Source organism: Musca domestica, unplaced genomic scaffold (assembly GCF_030504385.1).
Source record: "Musca domestica strain aabys unplaced genomic scaffold, Musca_domestica.polishedcontigs.V.1.1 130, whole genome shotgun sequence".
Lineage (NCBI taxonomy): Eukaryota > Metazoa > Arthropoda > Insecta > Diptera > Muscidae > Musca > Musca domestica.
In genome coordinates this window covers 1602979-1627110 of record NW_026712173.1, presented here as the reverse complement: position 1 = coordinate 1627110, position 24132 = coordinate 1602979, and the positions used below count along the sequence as shown (strand labels likewise).

At 36.4% G+C, this 24132-nt stretch overlaps 1 protein-coding gene across 1 annotated transcript; it reads right to left on the bottom strand.

The window, feature by feature from the left end:
• Positions 1-2020: 2020 nt before the first annotated feature.
• LOC131800905 (uncharacterized) lies at positions 2021-24099 on the bottom strand. The gene is made up of 4 exons (XM_059118775.1): positions 23473-24099; positions 16788-16882; positions 5064-5425; positions 2021-2694 (listed from the first exon to the last, which is right to left on the bottom strand). The coding sequence occupies exons 1-4, from the start codon at positions 23546-23548 to the stop codon at positions 2532-2534; spliced, it is 696 nt and encodes a 231-aa protein (XP_058974758.1). The 5' UTR covers positions 23549-24099; the 3' UTR covers positions 2021-2531.
• Between the last annotated feature and the right edge of the window lie 33 nt (positions 24100-24132).

Sequence of the window (24132 nt, the reverse complement as noted above, 5' to 3'; positions counted from 1 at the left end):
CATATCGCAATATTCCATTCGGCAAATATTGAAAAATGAGCTCGGGGCAAAGCCATTGAAATTTCAAAAAGTGCAAGAACTTACACCGAAAGAGAAAGAAAATAGACTCAAAAGAGCTAAAGAGTTGCTTCGTCTGGCCGAAAGTGATGAACTGCCTAATTTGATTTTCTCCGATGAGAAAACATTCGTTGTCCAGCAGTTTTTAAACAAACAAAATGATCGTGTTTACTTGCCAAAGAGGTCAGCTGAACTCAAGCGCCGGCCATGGTGATGGTGTGGGCCGCCATAACAGCCTCTCCGCTCGTATTAATCGACAGTGGCATCAGAATAAATGCCGAATATTATCGCGAAAATATTTTGGAAGGTGTACTAAAGCCTTGGGCTCGCAAAATTGTTGGCCGCAGACCTTGGACATTCCTACAGCACGTGCCATCCACTAAAGGTTTCAAAATGAGGTTCCTCGCTTCATTTCCAGCGCACAATGGCCACCAAAATCTACGGATACCAATCCGTTGGACTACTGTGTCTGGAGTATATTGGAAGACAAAGTTGGCACTAAAAAATACCAAAGTGTCGATCACCTCAAACAAGCGTTTCGCCGGGAAAGGGCCAAAATAACGCAGAGCAATATTCGGGCAGCGTGTAACAGTTTCATTGGCCGTTTGAAGGCCATAATTCGTGCCAAAGGTGACCAATTCGAACAAATCTAATCTTATTCTAAAATATGATGGTATTTCCGACATTTTTTGCTTTCATTCAATAAAATTAAAAAAAAAAATTAAAAACTATGACTTTTGACTCTGTTACAGGTTTGTCATGGCGTTTATGTTGCAGTGTCCTGCAATTCGGCCCATCACATGCTTCCAGTCCAGCTTCGTCATGGATATAAGTGACCTTGATCTCCTTTCGAAGTTCACCGGCCAAATCTTTTGGAGACATTACATCCCCTTCCAGTTAGCCAGTTCTGTTATGCTGTTAGCCAAGATAATGCTTATGCTGTACTTGGTAGAAGTTACATAATAGTGGCTTCACTGAACTCTCAATCTCTAGATCTACTGACTTAGATCCGCGTCTGGCAGATATGTTGCAGTGTCTAGGGACTCAACAGAGTTTGACAAATCATTAAACATTTCCATAGCATTCGTGCATCCCAGAACTGTCAAAGATATATATTGTAAATGAATTTAGAGCCGTCAGGGCCGCTTGACTATCGACATATACATATAGTCACCGGTCCGTTCAGTTCATTGATTCTATTTGCCAGCTGCTCTATGGCCTTCCTGAGAGCAAAGATTTCTGCCTGAAAAGTGTAGGCAGCTATACCGTTAAAAGGTGGAGTGTCGCGGGTCCAGATGTCTCTGTTATGTATATGGACATCAAGTAGTTCAATACTATGCCTAGGTGATATAAAATCGCTAGCTATAGCCTGATTTCCTATGCTTTCCACATACTTGAAAATTACGGAGTGTCCAAAGGGCTGACTCCGCCATTGTCCCAGTTCATTGAGACGCAGAGCCCACTTAGCAGTTGCTTAGTTGTTAATAGATTTGGCGACAAAATCTGCATTAATTCAATCGAACTTACTCCAAATTGAAAACGAGTAAAGCAAACTAGCTCTTGTTCGAATTCGAGCGATTTTCACTTTTTTACTTTACACGTCTGTGAGCGATTATTTCTAATTTCCCGATAGGATAGAGAGGATGCATTCAGTAATTATTACAATGTGCAATGTTGGAACGTTCCATCCAGGAATACACATGGCGAAACCTACTGCAAGGATTTCCGAATCATTATTTCGTCTATATTGTCTGTGGATAGAGGAAAACAAATGTTTGATTTTTCTTAATATCTAAATTTTATTATAAAAAATTATCTTAAAAAAATACATAATATTACAGTACAAAAATTAATTTATTTGTCATTCTGTTTCGGTTAAACACTACCTAGAGTAAGAATTCATTTCAATACTGGGCTACATTGTTGCGAATAATTATTTTAAATTTCAACGTAAAAGCCAATATTGTTTTGTTTTTTTTTTTTTTTCTTGTATAAATTATATCACAGGCTTACTAACTACATTACAACAACAAAATCCAGATATCAGCCATATAAGGCCTCGCAAGGCATTACATGATGACATCTGAACTGACTTTTCCTTTCCAAATCGAAGGCGCAGACTGAAATGCATTCCTTATTTAAACATACGACGACGAACTACGAACTAAACAAAACAATTATCGTATCAGAATAAATTATCGAACTAAACTACTTGGGAATTTTTTGTTTGTTTCTGTTGAATTGGCGATTTGTGATGAAAATAAAAAACTTTCCCCTCGGATTGATTTTGTTTCCGTCTAAAAAATGTGACTGGTTGCAATGAAATACTCGTACTCGTATGAACAACGTACGTAATTGCATTTCAATTTTTGTGTTTCAATTCAACTTAAATCATATCCAACGGCGATTACGATGAAATTTTTTTTTTTTTTTTTTTTTTTTTTTTTTTTTTTTGCTGTAATACTAAGATTGCTCTATGCACTTTGATGTTGTGGTGATGAGGGGGGCAAGTGTGGATGCTGCTGCGGTTGTTGTTGTGATTGTGGAATAGCGGCTGCTGATGTATCTGTCATATGTTGAGGCCAATAATCTTGATTATCATTGGTGACTAGTAATTCGCGCATGCCATAACGTTGTCTGAAATGAAACGATTAAGAGAAGAAAATTAATTTAATTAAAATGAATTAACATCAATTAACAATATAAACTAAATCAAATGGAAACAAGGGAATTTCCAAGTGACAGCTTGCGATGTATTGAACTATAGAGAGGGAGAGAGAGAGAGAGAGAGAGATAGAAAGAGAGACAACAAGGGGTGCTCATGTTGTTTATTCTTTAGGTTTTAAAAACAATGGAATAATAAACAGTGATTGATCCGGACTTAAATAGAAGTTATTGAAAAGTCTACATAAAAATGTTATACTTAAATGTTACAGAAAGTTCAACGAATGTGCTTGCGGTGCAATGAGGAAAACACCATCCAGGGATTTAGAGACCATTTTACAGATATTAAGAAGCCACGAGGCATACCATTAAAAATAGTTATGGGTAACAATGGGAGAGTCAATGAAAAACATTATATCGGATCGGAAACTTCAAAAATTGTAGCTGCCTCATATGACATTAATTCCTACCACAGACTCGTGGATCGTCGGATTCCTAGCACAAATGCATACTGGAGACAGATGTTACACAGACGTCTCGGTACTAGGTTTAGAGGGGGACTGGGACTTTTTATTGAAAACCTATACCGTACCCTCTTTTCTCTTGCCCGATCATAATACGATACTTCAAGCGAAGGTCCGGGCGTTTGCAGAGTATCTGGCGTAATGCCAATACGAGACGTGGCGTAATGCCATAACGGACAGTAAGATCGCAATAAATGCTATAACTTCCAAGGCTGTAAAATCAAAAACTTGGAGGTAAACACTCAATCGACAACTATTCTCAACACGGCTCAGCACCTTTCATGATCATGCGAGCAAACTCTCTTAACAAAGCAGGCATGCAATTAGCGATAGTAAACTTGGACAACACAATGCCGCTTAATGTGTCACGTAAGAAAAACATATTCCTGTGAAACCCACACAAAAATCCTAAGGGGAGATCCCAATGCAGTAAAAACGAAGAACCTTTAAGAACTAGGTAAGAAAGAGGTAGGTGGCTTAATAGGCATCCTTATGGGCCACCTGGCCCTACAAGCTCATTTTTACAAAATAGGATGTGCAAATAACAGCATATACAGGTTGAGATGAAAAAACTGCAACCAACTTCAGACTGCTGTCATTTCTAAGCCACTCGTCCGACAGCTGTTAAAATGTTTACAGTCACAGCTCATTATATTGTTTACAAGCGTACAAAAACATTTTGATGAGAATTTTCCAGAAAAAAGTTATTCGCGATGGAATTCAAGCGTGATAGTGTGATTTCTTTATATTTTTGGTTGAAAAACCACAAGTGGCTATCGTTAGAGCACTCCAGCATTTAAGTGTGAATAAATCTTTTATGTCTCGTACCATCGCTCGTTACCGTGACACTGGTAGCGTAGACCGACGTCAAGAAAGTGGACGGAAGAAAACAGCAACATCAGCAAAAATTGTTCAAAAAGTAAAGTGGCCGAAAAATGGCTCGTGAGCTGAACACATCGCAGTATTCCATTCGTCAAATATTGAAAAATGAGCTCGGGGTAAAGCCATTGAAATTCAAAAAAGTACAAGAACTTTCACCGCAACAGAAAGAAAATAGACTCAAAAGAGCTAAAAAGTTGCTTCGTTTTGCCGAAAATTATGACCTGCCGAATTTGGTTTTCTGCGAATAGAAAACATTTTTTGTCCAGCAGTTTGTAAACAAAGAAAATGATCGTGTTTACTTTCCAAAGAGATCAGCTAAAAATGTACACCTTCGGTTGGCCACCAGAACTCAAGCGCCGGCCATGGTGATGGAGTGGGCCGCCATAACAGCTAAATATCGCTCTCCGCTTGTATTAATCGACCGTGGCATTAGAATAAATGCAGAATATTATCGCGATAATATTCTGGATGGTGCATTAAAGCCTTGGGCACGCAAACATTTTGGCCGCAGACCTTGGACATTCCAACATGATTCAGAGTGGTTACAAAATGGGGTTCCTCGCTTTATTTCCAGGGTATCTCCAGATACCAATCCGTTGGACTATTGTGTCTGAAGTATTTTGGAAAGCAAGGTTGGCACTAAAAAATATCAAAGTGTCGATCACCTCAGGCAAGCGCTCGCCGGGAATGGGCCAAAATACCGCAGAGCAATATTCGGGCAGCGTGTGACGGTTTCATTGGACATTTGAAGGCCATAATTCGTGCCAAAGGTGACCAATTTGAACAAATCTAAATTTATTCTAAATTGTATGCTATTTCCGATATTTTTGCTTTCATTCAATAAAATTGAAAAAATGGACATGTGGTTGATCATACTAGACGTATCTCTTTCATTTACCACACATTGTTAAAATTCACATTTCAATATCTACTTACTCAATATGATTACGCCATATAACAACAGCCGTATATAGGGCTATGGAAACCAAAGCCAGTACAACCAAAATGATGCTCAATATTAAATGACTTGTGGCCAGGGCTTTTTTATCGGCTCTCTCTTCTTCATCGGCTTCATTCATTTCGATGTTTTCATTAATAAATTCATCGGTATTAATGACAATCGAAGGTCCCCTATAACGTTCTTCAATTTCGGAAACCTCAGAACTTTTATCTTCGCCAGATTCCAAAATTTCAACATCATATTTGAAATTCTCAAAGACGGTGGTTAGTTTGGGATTTGGTAACATATCTTCATCACGATGCGAGTATGGAGGTTGGGAGGACATCGATGAAGAGTCCTGAAATAATAAAAAAAAAGAAGAATGACGTTTATAAACTTAATAAAAATCTGAAAAGGATCTTAATTTAAACTAGTGTTTAGACGAGACAAAAAATGTTAAAACAGAGTTATATTTTGCCAACACAAACATATGTTGGCGATGTCAATTAAATTCGGCCATGCCGAACATTTTATATCCTTCCCTAGTTGGAAAATAACGCATTGAAAAATATGTGTGTTAATCCCAAAATTCCAGTAATATAGGGCAATGCGTCACTTCTGGCATTAGTAAAAAATATTTTAAATGTTAAACAGTTCGATAAGAAATGTGGGTAAAATCATTGAAATATCGAACATCAGGAGGATGTGATGGAAAAACGTTGACCTATGTGGGATAAAAAAAACAACAAAGTCAAACGCCATAATTTTTACATTTTTTTCTTTTAATTTTATTGAATGAAAGCAATAAATGTCGGAAATAGCATGAAATTTTAGAATAAGTTTAGATTTGTTCGAGTTGGTCACCTTTGGCACGAATTATGGCCTTTAAACGGCCAAACAACCGTCACACGCTGCTCGAATGTTGCTCTGCGATATTTTCGCCCATTCCCGGGGAAGTGCTTGCTTGAGTTTGGTATTTTTTAGTACCAACCTTGCTTTCCAAAATACTCCAGACACAATAGTCCAACGGATTTGTATCCGGAGATTTTGGTGGTCATTGTGCGCTGGAAATGAATCGAGGAGCCTCATTTTGTAATCAATCTTGGGTGGTGCGTGCTGAGTGCGATGGTGCTGAGTCCTGTTGGAATGTCCAAGGCCTGCGGCCAATATGTTTGCGTGCCCAAAGCTTTAATACACCCTCCAGAATATTTTCGCGATAACATTCGGCATTTATTCTGATGCCACGGTCGATTAATACGAGCGGACAGCGACCATCGGATGTTATGGCGCCACACACCATCACCATGGCCGGCGCTTGAGTTCAGGTGGCACACCGAAGGTGTATTTTTTGGCTGACCTCTTTGGCAAGTAAAAACGATCATTTTGTTTGTTTACAAACTGCTGGACGAGGAATGTTTTCTCATCGGAGAAAACCAAATTCGCCAGTTCACCACTTTCGGCCAAGCGAAGCAACTCTTTAGCTCTTTTGAGTCTATTTTCTTTCTGTTGCGGTTCTTGCACTTTTTAGAATTTCAATGGCTTTACCCCGAGCTCGTTTTTCAATATTTGTCGAATGAAATATTGCGATATATTAAGTTCACGAGCCATTTTTCGGCCAATACGAAGCGGGTTTCGATTAAGTCGCTTCTTTACTTTTCGAACCATTTCTGCTGATGTTGCTGTTTTCTTCCGTTCACTCCCTTGAACTCGGGTTACACTACCAGTATCACGGTAACAAGCGATGGTACGAGACACAAACGATTTATTCACATTAAAATGCTGGAGTGATCTAACGATAGCCACTTGTGGTTTTCCAGCCACATATAAAGAAATCACACTATCACGCTTGTATTCCATCACAAATACCTTTTTTCTGGAAAATTCTCTTCAAAATGCTTTTGTACGCTTGTAAATAATAGAATGAGTCTGCAATAATTTTAATTGCTGTCGGACGAGTGGCTTAGAAATGACAGCAGTCTGAAGTTGGTTGCAGGTTTTTCATCTCACCCTGTATAGACGTTATGAACGCTATATGCCGAATTTTAAACAATTATCTTAGAAATAGTACAAATACCGAATATGAGGAGGTACATTTATAACCTTACGAACTTAAAGTCACTACAGTTAAAAGTTTCAGGTTTGGAAAGCGATACGCTGAATTAGAATTATACGCTGAACATTAATATATATACTTTGTTGGATCTAACGTGTGTATTTCGATGGTGGAGGGTAAAAAATACTGGTATGGCTGTCACCATCATTTAAGGAACGGTTTTGCCAATAATGAATCTCCTGAAGAACATTGGGCGCCACTATGATTATGGTTGTATAGTTGTATGCATTCGCTTCTATCTTTCATTGAAGTCAAAAAAGAATATATCCTATAGCCTTAATTCTAAACTTTTTCAACTATACATAGCATACTTTTGACACTATCTGGGTCCAATGTATTTAAATATTTAGATGTCTCCATCACTTTAGAAACGGTTTGCCAATAATTTCTTGAAAAATATTGGGCGCCACTATTATTTATACGGTTTTATAGTTGTACACATTCGCTTTTATCTCCCATTGACCTCCTAAAAATATATCCTATAGTCTTACTGAAATTTAAAATGTCACTATGGCTGTCACCATCTTTTAAGGAACGGTTTTGCCAATAATGAATCTCCTGAAGAACATAGGGCGCCACTATGCGTTCGCTTCTATCTTTCATTGAAAAAATATATCATATAGCCTTAATTCTAAACTTTCTAAACTATACATTGCATTGGGTCCAATGTATTTAAATATTTAGATGTCTCCATCACTTTAGAAACGGTTTTGCCAACAATGAATTTCTTGAAAAATATTGGGCGCCACTATTATTTATACGGTTTTATAGTTGTACACATTCGCTTTTATCTCCCATTGACATCCAAAAAATATATCCTATAGTCTTACTGAAATTTAAACTGTCACTATGGCTGTCACCATCATTTAAGGAACGGTTTTGCCAATAATGAATCTCCTGAAGAACATAGGGCGCCACTATGCGTTCGCTTCTATCTTTCATTGACGTCAAAAAAATATATCCTATAGCCATAATTCTAAACTTTCTCAACTATACATTGCATTGGGTCCAATGTATTTAAATATTTAGATGTCTCCATCACTTTAGAAACGGTTTTGCCAACAATCAATTTCTTGAAAAATATTGGGCGCCACTATTATTTATACGGTTTTATAGTTGTACACATTCGCTTTTATCTCCCATTGACATCCAAAAAATATATCCTATAGTCTTACTGAAATTTAAACTGTCTCAACTATACATTGTATCCTTTTGATACCATCTGGGTCCAATGTATTTAAATCTATAAAAAAAGGAATGTAAGTGTTATCAATGGAATTGTAAAACACATATATTTCATTAAATTCACACACAAATCAACATGAATATCAAATTAGTCAGTTTATATATTTCTTTAGTCTTTAAATAGAAAGTTTAATGAACTTATAAAGTGAACATGTGGTGATGATGTGGGTTTTCACGTTACTGACTCTTCTGTGGTTTTAAAGATGAACGGAGAAAACGTCGCAATATACATTTAATTATTATTTCCTGTCTTTGTGTCTTTACGCGGTCTTGTTCAAATAATTTTTGCGTATTTTAAGATATACAAAGGAATAAAACGCACGACCACTAAACTAGGTGAACATTTCGAACACATTTAGTGAACTAAATTTATTTCACCATTTCTCTTTCGTGATGAGCTATTAATCTATAATAATATATTTGTTATAATATATCTTTTAAATGTTACCAAGAAACCTGTTATATTTGCTACGCAAATAATGAACAAATTATATTTGAAATCATTATATTTTCGGGAACACCCTAATCTACATATTAACATACAAATTTGTATATAAAGCGCCTGCTTAATTTTGGCACGCTTCTTCAACTTCCTTAACCAGAATATCAGACAATAAAATAAATATTTGAAATGCTTACTTCGATCATCATCACCATCATCATCGTTAGCAGCCGGCACCAAATAAAATACAAAATATATGCGAGAACATAAATAAATTTCAAATATTTTAATGACTCATAAGTTCACAGAATGTTTAACGCATTCACCTTTCCCAAGTGTTAGGACGACCTTAGGTATTCCCAATGAAATTCTCAAAACCATTTCTTTGTCATGATTAACTTTTTTATTCCAATTGGCAAAAGTGACGTAAAAGCGATGAGTAGCAGTATTTTAAGGTAATGATTAAACCTAAACGAGAAATGGCAGGAGATATGTCTCAGTGTTCAAATGGATAATCCAATGACTCATTTCGTTAGGATAAGCGGAGCAAAAGAAAAAAAACAATGAGGGATATGAATAAGTAATAAAATCTTAATACGAAGATCTTGAAAAATCATTTATCTATAGAACACATTCATTTCCGATAATCAAAATCGTAGGATCCAGAAGTAAAATTAATTGGTTTTAAATATCATCCATGTGTATTTCCGAGTATTTGTCAAAGTTCAAATTTTACATATACAGGGTTGCCCATATTCGACGGACCCATGTTTTTATTAGGCCCATTCCAATCGACGAGGCTTGTCCGCAGGCAACATTCTTTGCGTCAATTGAATTTTGTACGGGAAAAAATGCAAATCAATGCAAATAATCCGTTGTAAAGTGGACCGAGCCATGCCTAACTGCTGAGAACGGCGTTTTTGGGATGTTCTTGGGGACCTCTCAACACTGGCTCGTAAGGCAGAGATATTCTCGGCCGATCGCCTTTGTCGACTTTTATATGGCCTCAGCAACATCAGCAGAAATTATTCGAAAAGTAAAGAAGCGACTTGATCGAAACCCACGTCGCAGTGACCGAAAAATGGCTCGTGAGCTGAACATATCGCAATATTCCATTCGGCAAATATTGAGAAATGAGCTCGGGATAAAGCCATTGAAAGTCCAAAAAGTGCAAAATTTTACACCGCAACAGTAAGAAAATAGAATCAAAAGATCTAAAGAGTTGCTTCGCTTGGCCGAATGTGATGAACTGCCAAATTTAGGGTTTTTTCCGATGTAAAAACATTCGTTGTCCAGCAGTTTGTAAACAAACAAAATGATCGTGTTTATTTGCCAAAGAGGTCAGATGAAAATGTGCACCTTCGGTTGGCCACCAGAACTCAAGCGCCGGCCATGGTGATGGTGTGGACCTCCATAAAAGCCGACCGTTTTCATCAGAATATATGCCGAATATTATTGCGAAAATATTCTGGAAGGTGTATTAAAGCCTAGGGCATGCAAACATTTTGGCCGCAGACCTTGGACATTCCAACAGGACTCAGCACCATCCCACACAGCACGCGCCACCCAAGAATTGTTACATAATGAGGTTCCTCGTTTCATTTCCAGCGCATAATAGTCACCAAAATCTCCGTATACCAATCCGTTGGACTATTGTGTCTGGAGTATTTTGGAAAACAAGGTTGACACTAAAAAAATACCAAAGTGTCGATCACCACAAGCAAGAGCTTTGCCAGGAATGGGCCAAAATACCGCAGAGAAACATTCGGGCAGCGTGTGACGGTTTCATTGGCCGTTTGAAGGCCATAACTCGTGCCAAAGGTAACCAATTCGAACCAATCTGTTTGCTTTCATTCAATAAAATTTAAAAAAAAATGATGTAAAAATTATGGCGTTTGACTTTGTTGCAGTTTTTTTTTTATTTCACCCTGTATATTGTATTTTATAAAAAAAAATATTATACTTTATAGATGATTTTTTAACTCGGAACAAAATTCCGTGAGATTGCCCAAGATTCTGAAGGCGTTTTTGGAATAAAGTCAGAAAAAACATTAGAGTTTCGTGACGAATTCGATTAATCGGGAAAAACTCGATTAATTTTTCCAATTTAAGCTAAGTGTCGAATGTTTCATTCGAAATTTTGAAATTTTTCTGTTGTTTTATTTGAAATTAGTTAAAAAATGAATATTTTTGATAGTTTTATCCGAAAATCGAAAAAAAAATTAATATATTAGAAATTTGGAAAAGTATCGGAAAAAATTGGATGATATGTTTGATATGGGTTTTCATGGTGATATACACAAAATCTTTCTAGTTCTTTCAAAAGAGTGTGTGCAGAGTACTTCGAAATGACTTAACCTCCTTTGATGCCGGTTTTTTCTGTTTTTTTTTTTGTTTTTTTTCAAACGAAACAAAAGACGCGATTTGAAGATTACTCTAGAAAAGCGGTAGAAAATCTCGACAAAAAAACAGACATTAAGCCCTGGGAAAAACAATCCAGATGCCCATGCACCCTGATCTGTAGGGTATTGCGTACGATCACAGGATGGTGACGGCGAACGGTTTCCATAGATACACTTAATTCATAACACACCATTCATTTTTCATTTGTTGTTCATTTTTTATTTCACTGGGATTGTCAAAATTCATCACCCACCAAACCAAGCGCACAACATCTTGTATCTTGTGACATTATACCCCCCCCCCCCCCCCCCCCCCCCTTATCATTGTACATTTCTCAATACAAATGTAAATAAGTGTATGCAAGACTATGTAAGTATGTCTGCCATGAAGATAAATAAATATTGTTTCTTTATGATTACAATTTGGACAAGGTTTTAATAAAAAAAAAATCGCGTTGAGCTCTCTTACACCATTCATATGTTCTGTTTTTGTTGTTGCAGTCGACAGCAATCTTGATAAGATAGAAACGCCTTGAGTTGTGAAATATTGAATTAAATGAAGTCAAAACGCCAACAGCAAACAACAACAATTTCAATACGGCTTGGTTGTAGGAAGGTAATAAATATAAGATATCGTTTAAAAAGAAAGTGATTTGTTGCTTGTAATTTGGTTTTGGTGTTAACTGCCATGTTCTCCTGCGGCTATTTCTTCGTTTTCGCATAAGCAATGCAAATAACAATTTTCATATGCAATAAAGTCTGGAGAGGTTAATGGAATTTTGTGGACTTTTTTGGGAATTTTGGACATGCATTTAAAGTTTTTTGCTTCTTTAGCTGCTAATGGCGGAGGAAGACCATGTAAAGATAAAATTGTTTTATTTATCTTCTATAGATGGAATACAAAATTTTTATACCCCACATCACATAGTGGTAAGGTTATAACAGGGTGGAATGAAAAAACTGCAACCAACTTCAGACAGCTGTCACTCGCCCGACAGGTGTTAAAATTATTCCAGTGACAGCTCATTATATTGTATACTAGAGTACAAAGGCATTTTATTGAGAATTTTTCAGAAAAAAAGTTATTCGTGATGGAATACAAGCTTGATAGTGTGATTTCTTTATATTTGGTTGGAAAACCACAAGTGGCTATCGTTAGAGCACTCCAACATTTGAATGTGAATAAATCATTTATGTCTCGTACCATCGCTAGTTGCCGTGATACCGCTACCGTAGCCCGACGTCAAGGAAGTGCACGGAAGAAAACATCAGCATCAGCAGAATTGGTTCGAATAGTAAAGAAGTGATTTGATCGAAACCCGCTTCACAGTGGCCGAAAAATGGCTTGTGAGCTGAACATATGTCAATATTCCATTCGCAAATGCTCGAAAACGAGCTCGGAGTAAAGCCATTGAAATTCCAAAAAGTGCAAGAACTTACACAACAGAAAGAAAATAGACTCAAAAGAGCTAAAGAGTTGCTTCGCTTGGCCGAAAGTGGTGTACCGCCGAATTTGGTTTTATCTGATGAGAAAACATTCGTTCTTCAGCAGTTTGTACATAAACAAAATTATTGTGTTTATTTGCCAAAGAGGTCAGCTGAAAATATGCATCTTTGGTTGGCCACCAGAACTTATGCGCCGGCCATGGTGATGTTGTGGGCCGCCATAACAGCCGATGGTCGCTCTACGCTCGTATTAATCGGCCGTGGCATCAGAATAAATGCCGAATATTATAGCGAAAATATTCAAAAGGGTGTATTAAAGCCTTGGACATGCAAACATTTTGCCCGCAGACCTTGGATATCCCAACAGGACTCAACTCCATCGCACTCAGCACCCGTCACCCAAGCATGGTTACTAAATGAGGTTCCTCGTTCAATTCAGCGCAAAATGGCCACCAAAATCTCCGGATACCAATCCGTTGGACTATTGTGTCTGGAGTTTTTTGGAAAGCAATGTTGGCACTTAAAAATAGCAAATTGTAGATCACCTCAAGCAAGCGCTTCGCTGGGAATGGGTCAATTTATAATGAAAAAATTCTTACAGAAATATCATTCATTTGATTCTGATATCGAAAAGTGATTCATTCTAAATGATTTAGTAATTTTTAAAGAATACAAATGTTTTTATTGCTTGTTGTGTTAGTTCAACACAAACAGAACTATTTAAATTTACTCACTCGCTCGCTCTCTCTCCCCCATCATAATAATGGTAATTCGTGAGTTTCCCACGGAAGTAATGTGCGGTAATAATTCATAAGTAAATACGCTACTGCGCCCCATCATCGTACGTAACATTTATAATAAGTGACGTTACGCTTTATTTCAAAAGGTACTTTGGTCACGATCTTCAATGAACTTGTCAGACACGAATGCACATAAGTATATATATTTTGAAAAATAAACTACTGGAATCTTGAATGATTTTCTAGTAGATGAGCTTTTTTTTGAATTTGTTTTCAAAGGAAATATATTGAATGGAAAATATTTTGGGAATATAATGACATAGCCGTGGAAAAGGTTGGTATACATAGTTTGGTCACGTATTTATACAAAAATGTCAAATTCATTACATTTGAAACGGAAACTATAATATGTGAGTTATGTCCGTTAACTAGCCAGAGTATTAATTTTTGGGACATTTATACCGTTATATTTTCTAAAACAGTTACAGTAAGTTTACAGTATATCGGATGAGCTTTTGACATTTGAAGTAAGGTGAGTGTATTTAAAGAGTTTTCATTATGATGTGTTATTTTGGTATTCCAAAATATACATTTTTTGGAATAATTAATCGGATGTTTGATTCATAATAAAGAGTAAGGTATGTCGTTAACAATCTTTATCAGCGAAATAGGGAAGCGAGCCATATCCCTTGAAATTTTACATAACCAATTCGCAAAGTGGCTGCCATTTGTATTCGATAGCGTCACAAATTCTATCTTTGAAGTCTAAAATCGTCGCTGCTTACTGGCAATGCAGACTTAACTTAACTTCATAAGTCCAACTTTAGGAGTGTTCGTCTACTCAATAATTTGTACAAATTTACTGGATAAACAAATTTAACATATCTATATGTATTGCGGAATAAAATTAACAACAATAGATAAGGACAAAGTAAGTAACGAAGAAATGTAAATAATTTAAGAGCAGATGATGAGCTATTTTTTTTAGGTGTCAAATCGAGCTAAAAATTCATCCGTGGATCACTATGCCTATATTGGAGATGCAGAAATTTGCTGCAGACTGTATCCTTGTTCACACTAAGTAAAGTTTTGTTTTTTTATTCATTATTTTTGTAAAGACAAAAAAATTAAGTAAAAAAGCTGTAAGTTCGGCCGGGCTGAACTTTGAATACCCTTCAGCAATTGGAACAAATTTGGCAATTTTCAAAAAAACCGTTAAAAATTCTGTTAATTAAGGCCTAAACGACGACGTGGACCTGCATAGGCAACGTTTGTCATAATCCAATTGCAATATTCAAATGCGAAACTTTAAAAAAATCGGTGAATACTTTAGCTAAAATCATCAATATAAGGAGGTACTATTATATGGACCAAAATGTGGACATGCACAGATAATTTTCTGCCTTAGGCTGCAGTATGCATTACGAACTTCAAATACCAAATTTGAAACAATTCCGGTGAATAATGTCGCTAAAATCATTAAAATACCAAATATAGGGAGGTACCGTTATATAGGCGCTATAAGAAGACGTGGACCTGCACAGTCAATTTTCTGTCTTAGGCTGTAGTATCTATTACGAACTTCAAATACCAAATTTGAATCAATTCCGGTGAATAATGTCGCTAAAATCATGATAATACTGAATATGTGGACCTACATGGCCCATTTTCAGTACCAAAAGTCTTGCAGACACTTCATTTCGTTCGGAATCTAGAGTGAATTCCACAGACGGTGGGACAGACGGATATCGCTAAATCGGCATAGAATTTTATACTGATCAAGAATATATATACTTTGTGGGGTCAAAAATTTATATTTCGAGGTGTTACAAACGGAATGACAAACTTAATAAAAAAAAATGTGAAACCGTGCCTACATCAATTGGAGATGCAGGAATAATAGTTATTTGTTGCCGACTGTATCCCTGTGCACACTAAGTCAATTTTCCTTCTATTATTATTATTTTTTTGTAAAGAAAATATAAAAAGTAAAAATGATATTAGCCATTTGGGACACCATAAACCTGATATCGGATAAAGATATATATGGGAGCTATATCAAAATCTGATCCGATCTCGATAATATTTGATAGAGGTATTTCAGGGCTGTATCTGATATCTGGTACCAAATATTATTCTTGTGGGGTGAGTATTACGCATGTAAGGGACCTAAAACCCCAAATCGGATGAAACATAGTTATATCTGAACCGATTTTCTAAAAAATTTAAAGTACTAGCTTTTAGGCTGAATTCTGTCGGATGTGCCAAATTTAAATCCATTTGGTCTGATATTAGCCATTTTGTGTAAAATAAACCTGAAATCGGATAAATATATATGTGGGAGCTATATATAAATCTGATCCGATCTTGACAAAATTTAAGGCACTTATTTCTGATCTGATATCTGGCACCAAATCTGAAATCTGATCGGATTAAATCGGATCTGAAATCTGATCGGATTAAACTTATAGCTATATCTGAACTGATTTTCACCAAATTTGAAGTACTTACTTCTAGACTGAATTCGGTCGGATGTGCCCAAATTCAGGTCATTCGGACTGGTACTGGTATATTAACCCAAATCCGTTAAAGATACATATGGGAGCAAGGTTCGTCCTTGGACCAAAGAAAATATTATTTGGAAAATTTTTTGTCAATCGGATAAAAAATCCGATTTGCATTTTGGTCACAAAATACACGGACAGACGGACTGACATGCATATATCGACTCAGAAAGTGATTCTATGAAGATCCTCAAAAGTAACTATGGGTCTATCTCGCTTCCTTCTCCATGTTACAAACAATTGCACAAAGACGATTTCCACTATGCGGCGTGGGGTATAAATACAACAAAACATTTTTGTTATTAAGATTTGCGCCAAAGTCATTTCGATGGATCGGTTGTTTGTTTACTTTTCGCAAATTTTTTCTCTCGAGGGAGAAAAAAAAACATATTTTTTCTAAGTAACTTCTTACTGAGTAAATGTTTAGCGGATAGTAAACGAACGGACCTATTACCAGTCCTTCTTTCAAAATGAAACTAAATCATCAAAATAAAATGGGAAATCCGATATAAGCTGATTGGTAATATGACATGACGATTGTCATAAAAGCCAACCGAACCCACAAAATAAACATACATATTTAAATATCTAAAATTTTTCTAAAATTAATTTTTATTCCCGAAACGTTTAAATAATGCTATGAAAATCATTTCATGTTTTCCGAAACTTAAATTCAATCCGATTGTATCAGTTATTACCATTCGCATACATTATTAGGAACATTTATGGAGTTTCATCTACAGCAAGACACACACACAATCAACTTACCCTCAAAATGGAACTTTCGTTCAAGTCATTAAGTTCTTCCAGACTCTCTTTAATCGGATCATCTTTCACAACTGCCGATGTGGGACCGGCAAGGCCTAAAATAAATTACGAAACAAAATATGTTGTTAATACCAAAATGTCTATAAATCAGAAAAGAAAAGAGAGAAATGAAAAACAGACATCAAATCCCCGCACAAACAATTCCACATTTAAATAATATCAAAAGAGAATTATTCAGTCGTCGGTATTTACTATGAATTTATTAAAAAGTGTATTAAAAATTTTGTAGGAAAATGAATTAAAGCCGATAAGAAGATAACAACTTTAAATTGTCTAGGCCAGAAACGAAACTCACAAAAAACGTGTTTGTGATTCCAAAAAAAAAAATTGAACGCAATGAACTGATTTCGTTGTTAAATGTTCATAAATTAAAGCGAGCAGCATTTGCATATTTACATTTAACAAACAGTAAAAATGCATTCGAAGAAAAGTAAAATTTTTTCTGTTGTTATTTATTTTTATTTGTTGTTATTTAGTGGAAATATAATACGTCATTTAAAGAAATTTGAGGCAAAGTGATAAACTGGGTTGGTGAAATGTTCTATCTGTAAAAGACATTTTATCGTAGTTGCAATTGTAAAAATTTCTGTAGAATACCCATAAACTGCAAATGGGTTCATATCATTTAAAGTATATTTTTCGACGATTCTCATCTCGTTCATATACCAAATCAAACAACACTCCTAGACCATTGGAGAGTTCAGTTACTTCCTATAAGCGTTGAAGAATAAGAATATAAGGTAATAAGGGATTCTGTTATAGATAAACCAGTAAGGAAAGGTCAAAAGTCGGGCGGGCCGAGTATATGACACCCTACACAAATACCGAATATAAGGAGGTACCGTTATATGGGGGATATACCAAAACGTGGACCTACATAGCCCATTTTCAGTACCAAAAGTCTTGCAGACATAATATACATTTGAGTAAACGTTTATCAATCTACTTCAATTCGTTCGGAAGCTAGAGTGATTTCCAAAGACGGACAGACGGATGGACATCGCTAAATCGAGATAGAATTTTATGCTAATTAAGAATATATATACTTTGTGGGGTCTAAAATGTATTTTTCGAGGTGTTACAAACGGAATGACAAACTTGATCTACCTTCCATACTATGGTGGAGGGTATAACAAAATGATCGTCATCAGAATAAATGCCGAATATTATCGCGAAAATATTCTGGAGAGTGTATTAAAGCCATGGGCACGCAAACATTTTGGCCGCAGACCTTGGACATTCCAACAGGACTCAGCATCATCGCACTCAGCACGCACCACCCAAGAATGCTTACAAAATGAAATCCCTCTCTTCATTACCAGCGCACAATGGCCACCAAAAATCTCCGGATACCAATCCATTGTGTCTGGAGTATTTTGGAAAGCAAGGTTTGCACCTAAAAAATACCAAAGTGTCGATCACCTCAAGCAAGCGCTTCACCGGGAATGGGCCAAAATACCGCAGAGCAACATTTGGGCAGCGTGTGACGGTTTCATTGGCCGTTTGAAGGCCATAATTCGTGCCAAAGGTGACCAATTAACCCGAAATCGATTGAAGTTATACAGGGTTGCCCATATTCGACGGACCCATCTGGCAACGCCATAACTTTTGACAGAGATGTCACATCGCTTAATGACATACCGCGTTTGAAGCGTCAGTCCAAGCAGATTTTTACCGTGAACCAATACACGCCACGCGAGCGCTCTGAAATTTACATTCAACAGAAGAAGTCAATTGTGAAAACTCAACGTGATTTTAAAACATTAAAAAATGTGAGAAGTGCGCCTTCTAAGAACACCATTAAGCGTTTATACGAAAAATTTTCGACTGGTAAGGCTCTTTCTAATCCGAAGAGGCCATATAAAAGTCGACCAAGGCGATCGGCCGAGAATATCGCTGCCGTACGAGCCAGTGTTGAGAGGTCCCCAAGAACATCCCAAAAACGCCGTTCTCAGCAGTTGGGCATGGCTCGGTCCACTTTACAACGGATTATTCGCATTGATTTGCATTTGTTCCCATACAAAATTCAATTGACGCAAAGAATGTTGCCTGCGGACAAGCCTCGTCGATTTGAATGGGCCCAAAGGTATTTAAATTTAAACCGATTCTCACCAATTTCAATAGGGTTCGTCCTTGGGCCAAACAAATATTGTTTGGAAAATTTCATCTCAATCGGATAATAAATGTGAACTGCATTTTGTTCACAAAAATACAACGACGGAGAGTTGGATTGACATGCATAAATCGACTCAGAAAGTGATTCTATGAAGATCCACAAAAGTAACTATGGGTCTATCTCGCTTCCTTCTCCATCTTACAAACAAATGTACAAATATATAATACCCTTACCACTATGTTGTGTAGAGTATAAAAATGGTTTTTATTGTTCCATAATATAATTCGTAATTATCTGGAATTTTATTATCCGATTAATTGATTCAAATGAAAGCAACTGAAATACTACAATAAATCAAAATAACTTTTGTAAATAACGAGAAAACAAACCAGCCAGCCAAATCACTGGGGAGAGCTGAATATTGGTATACCTACCAATTATTGAATTAAGACACCTGTTGCATTTCAAATACTTTCCAACAATTGAAAGATTTGGAATCAAATAACAACAAAATTAATATTCAAATGTGATTTAATTTTTTAATAACAATTTCACTGTAAAATTTGGAATTAATGTGCGGTCGATGTGTCCCATGTCTTTGGACAAATAAATGGCTACCGTTTTTATTTTGTTTTGTTTTTGGTTTAAAACAAAAACAACAAAAAAATTGTGGATGACTCATTTATGTCTAGAATCGAAAATAAGAAACATACATTTTTACCTCCACCCAGATGCGTATGCCGCCAACGTTAATGTGTAAAACGTTTGTCACAGTGGCTATTCTTGGGCCAGTGATTATGAGTATAAACCAACCAGGGGAAAGGGGGACTATCGAACAAATTCCAAGAACTAAAAGTTTTCAGTTTTTCATTTTTGCCAAATTATCACGAATTAGTTGTTACGCTTTTTAATCATTGCTGTTAACATGGAAATAGGTGAACACAGGCGAGTGCGTGGGTGGCTGATGGGTTTGGTTGAATGTTTGGACAAAATTCACGTTCGATCGAATTGTTATCAAATGATATGAGGATTAATTCCATGCCATATCAGAACATGTTATCAAGCAAACAATTTCTTTCTGTTTAACCTTGTTTTGACTGATAGTGTACAAAATTTAACATGATTCACTGTTGTGACAGTTGGGCTTTTTATTATTTTTAAATCATTAAACTGAATACCCTTCAACTTGAAAACTGATACCTCCTATTTCTTGGTGTAAGACAAACACAAAGAATTTTCTGTACAAAATACACCCGTCTTTTAGGTGTTTTATAAAATTATAATCTGCCTGTCCACCTGTCTGTCTGTTTTGAAAAGTTAGCATTTTAATCCAAGTTTATGATCTCTTTTTTGTCTTATGCTTTATTCGGAATGCAGTTCGGCGTTGTGTTGCCCCTTACAAAAATAGCAAGACAAAAATTACAAAAAGTACTAAATGTCATAAAATACCACTAGAAGTGCCCATTAAAGTCCAAATAAGTGGTTGTAAATTTCACGATTAAAGACTACAAGTTGATAGTTTTATAACACGTCTTCTTGCAAACAAAACGCTGAAAGATAATTAAAAGAAACATTTTTTTTTAAATGACAACAAAGTCTAAAGCCACTTTGTGGATGACATTAGGGTTCTTATGTGGACATTGTATGGTTGGAGGGACAGTTGGGTCGTACAACACAAGACAAGCTTAATGGAATGACGTCATTAAAACATAGTGCAATTAAAAAAAAAACATGGCTGGGACTCTTAGTTGGATTTTCCAAGAACATTTTTATGCTGGGGGATTTTTATGCTGAGATATGAAACAATACATGCATACATATGTGTGTATAAATGTGTAGACTCACAAAATTATTCTACTGCTCCATTGATATGCGTAGGGATTTTCGTAGGTGAAAGGGTTATCGGAAAAGTTTTTACGTCTTTCCTAAAAATACATTCCGTTTCTAATCCTTTTAAGGAGCACCACTTAGTCCATGAGAGGACATTCTTGTCGTTTATTTTACCTTCTGATATAATGGTCTATGAGAAAAATTTTCGGTCGTCTATAGGAATATCTTCCGACCAACTATGGAAGATAATACTGGTGTTAATGACGGCCTTCTGGTCGCCTATGGGATAATCTTCCGACGTCTATGAGAAGATGAGAAGATCTTTAAGTCGTCTATGAGAAGATCTTCTGGTCGTATATGAAAATACATTCTAGCCGTCCATGAAAAGACTTTCTGGCCTTCTCATAAGAAAATCTTCTGGTCATTTATGGGACGATCTTCTGATCGCCAATGAGAAGACCTTTTGGTCGTCTATGAGAGGACCTTCTATCATCTGTGATGAGACTTTTTTGTGGTCTATGAAATGCCATGTGGTCGAATATAAGAAGACCTTCTGGTTGTGTTTGAGAAGACCTTTTGGTCATCTGTGAGAAGATCTTCTGGTCGTCTGTTAGAATAGAGGGTGAGATGAAAATACTGCAACCAACTTCAGATTGCTAAGCCACTTGTCCGACATCTGTTAAAGTTATTACAGTGACAGCCATTGTTTACAAGCGTACAAAACCATTTTGGTGGGAATTTTCCAGAAAAAAAATTATTCGTGATAGAATTTAAGCGTGATATTGTGTTTTCTTTATATTTGGAAAACCACAAGTGGCTATCTTTAGAGCACTTCAGCATTTAAATGTGAATAAATCTTTTGTGTTTCGTACCATCGCTCGTTACCGTGATATTGGTAGCGTAGCCCGACGTCAAGGAAGTGGACGGAAGAAAACAGCAACATCAGCAGAAATGGTTCGAAAAGTAAAGAAGCGACTTGATCGAAACCCGCGTCGAAGTGGCCGAAAACGGCTCGTGAGCTAAACATATTGCAATATTCCATTCGGCAAATATTGAAAAATGAGCTCAGGGTAAAGCCATTAAAATTCCAAAAAGTGCAAGAACTTACACTGCAACAGAAAGAAAATAGACTCAAAAGAGCTGCTTCGCTTGGCCGATAGTGCTGAACTGCCGAATTTGGTTTTCTCCGATGAGAAAATATTCGTTGTCCAGCTGTTTTCAAACAAACAAAATGAACGTGTTTACTTGCCAAAGGAGTCAGCTGAAAATGTGAACCTTCGGTTGGCCACCAGAACTCAAGCGACGGCCACGGTGATAGTTTAGGACGCCATAACAGTCGATGGTCGCTCTACGCTCATATTAATCGAAATGCCGAATATTATCGAGAAAATATTCTGGAGGGTGTATTAAAGCCTTCGACACGCAAACATTTTGACCGCAGACCTTGGACATTCCAACAGGACTCAGCACGCGCCACCCAAGAAATGAAGTTCCTCGTTTCATTTCCAGCGCACAATGGCCACAAAAATCTCCGGATACCAATCGGTTGGACTATTGTGTCTGGAGTATTTTGGAAAGCATGGTTGGCACTAAAAAATACCAAAGTGTCGATCATCTCATGCTAGCGCTTCGCCGGAAATGGACCAAAATACCGCAGAGCAACATTCGGGCAGCATGTGACGGTTTCATTGTCCGTTCCTGACCAATTCGAAGAAATCTAAACTTATTTTAAAATTTGATGCTGTTACCGATATATTTTGCTTTCATTCAATAAAATTTTACTTTGTTGCAGTTTTTTTATATCACCCAGTACACTCTGATCGTCTGTCAGAAGATTTTCAGACAGCTTATTAGAAGACCTTCTGGTCGTGTATTGAAAGACTTCCTGGTTTCCTATGACAAGACTATCTGGCTTCGTATGAAAATACCTTCTCGCCTTTTTTTGGGAAGATCTATATAAGAAAATATTATGCTTCCCCTTGGGAAGATATGACCTTCTTTAAGAAGAACATTTGACATTCTCTGAGAATGTCTCTCTGATTTTCTACTACAAACTTTCCTACTCTTCGATGAGAAGATTTTTGGTGTTTTCTTGAAAGGTATTTTTTCGTTTTCTATAAGTTCTCCTTAACGAATACCATCTGGGTTTCCATCAGAAGACTTTGTAGTATTGGGAAGAATACTTTCCTATTTTCAAATATATTATTAGGAGAGTTTTTGTCTTCTAAGAATACCTTTTGACCTTCTATAAGACATTCCGAATTGTTTGTCCTGCTGTAAAGATCTACTCTTGCATAGAAGACCTTTTGGAAGATAGATTTTCGGTGTGAGAACAATGATTTTGGAAGAAGACTTTTGGGTCTTCTGACCATTTGTTTATACAAAAATACGTTGTGCTCGTATTATTTTTATGTGCTACACATTAAATTTTATTATAACACAACAAATATTCATTCCACCCTAATAAGTATTCGTAACACTCCTTTGAGCTGTTTACTTAAAGCAGGCGGAGATCAACATCGGGCTAATTTCACAAAATCAATCCTCCACAGCTGGTGGCGAATAATTTATGTGGAAGGAAACTCAACGTCTGAACACATATCAACACATACGTAAATGATGAACAAAGAGGAGAGAATTTCTGAACAAAAAATAAAGAACAGACAGACGACAACTTACCCAGATCAACGGCAGAGATTACTAGGAATAAAACTAGTAATTTATACAGTGTTGTTTTAGATGATTTCACCGGCATTTTGAGCAAAGTACTTTTGCCACAAATCAATATTTTTCAAAATACACACACACACCCGTCGAATGGCACAGAATATTTCAAGTAAAAATTAGCTCAGCTCAATGTTTCTCTTTGTTTTTCTTTTTTTAAATTTTATTCGACACGGTAAAAATTGCCAATAAACACGGCTCTTTGACGCGATACGTTATCAATCAAAATGCGACAGCTCTAATACTTGGCTTTGTTAAAATTGTAGATAAACACAACTGGTTGTGGCAAAAGCAATCTATAAATGATAACAAATCGTTTGTTTTATTAAAATCAAACAAAGTAATGTTTTTTGCACACCATGAAAAGACAAAATAAATATTTGTTTTCTTGAAGACACTTGGTTTGCCTTAGGGGTTTTCTTTTGTTAAAACAAGTCTGGGATGTTGAGTACGTTGGTTTTATTTTGTTTTAATATTTATTTAACGCCAAATGTCAAATTCGTTTTCGACAATTTTTTTTTCAACGTAAGATCCACTCTCTGAAAAACAACCGTTACGATCAAATGTCCACAGACAACTGTTTCGGTTTGTTTGGGCCAAGTCGTTTGTTTTGTG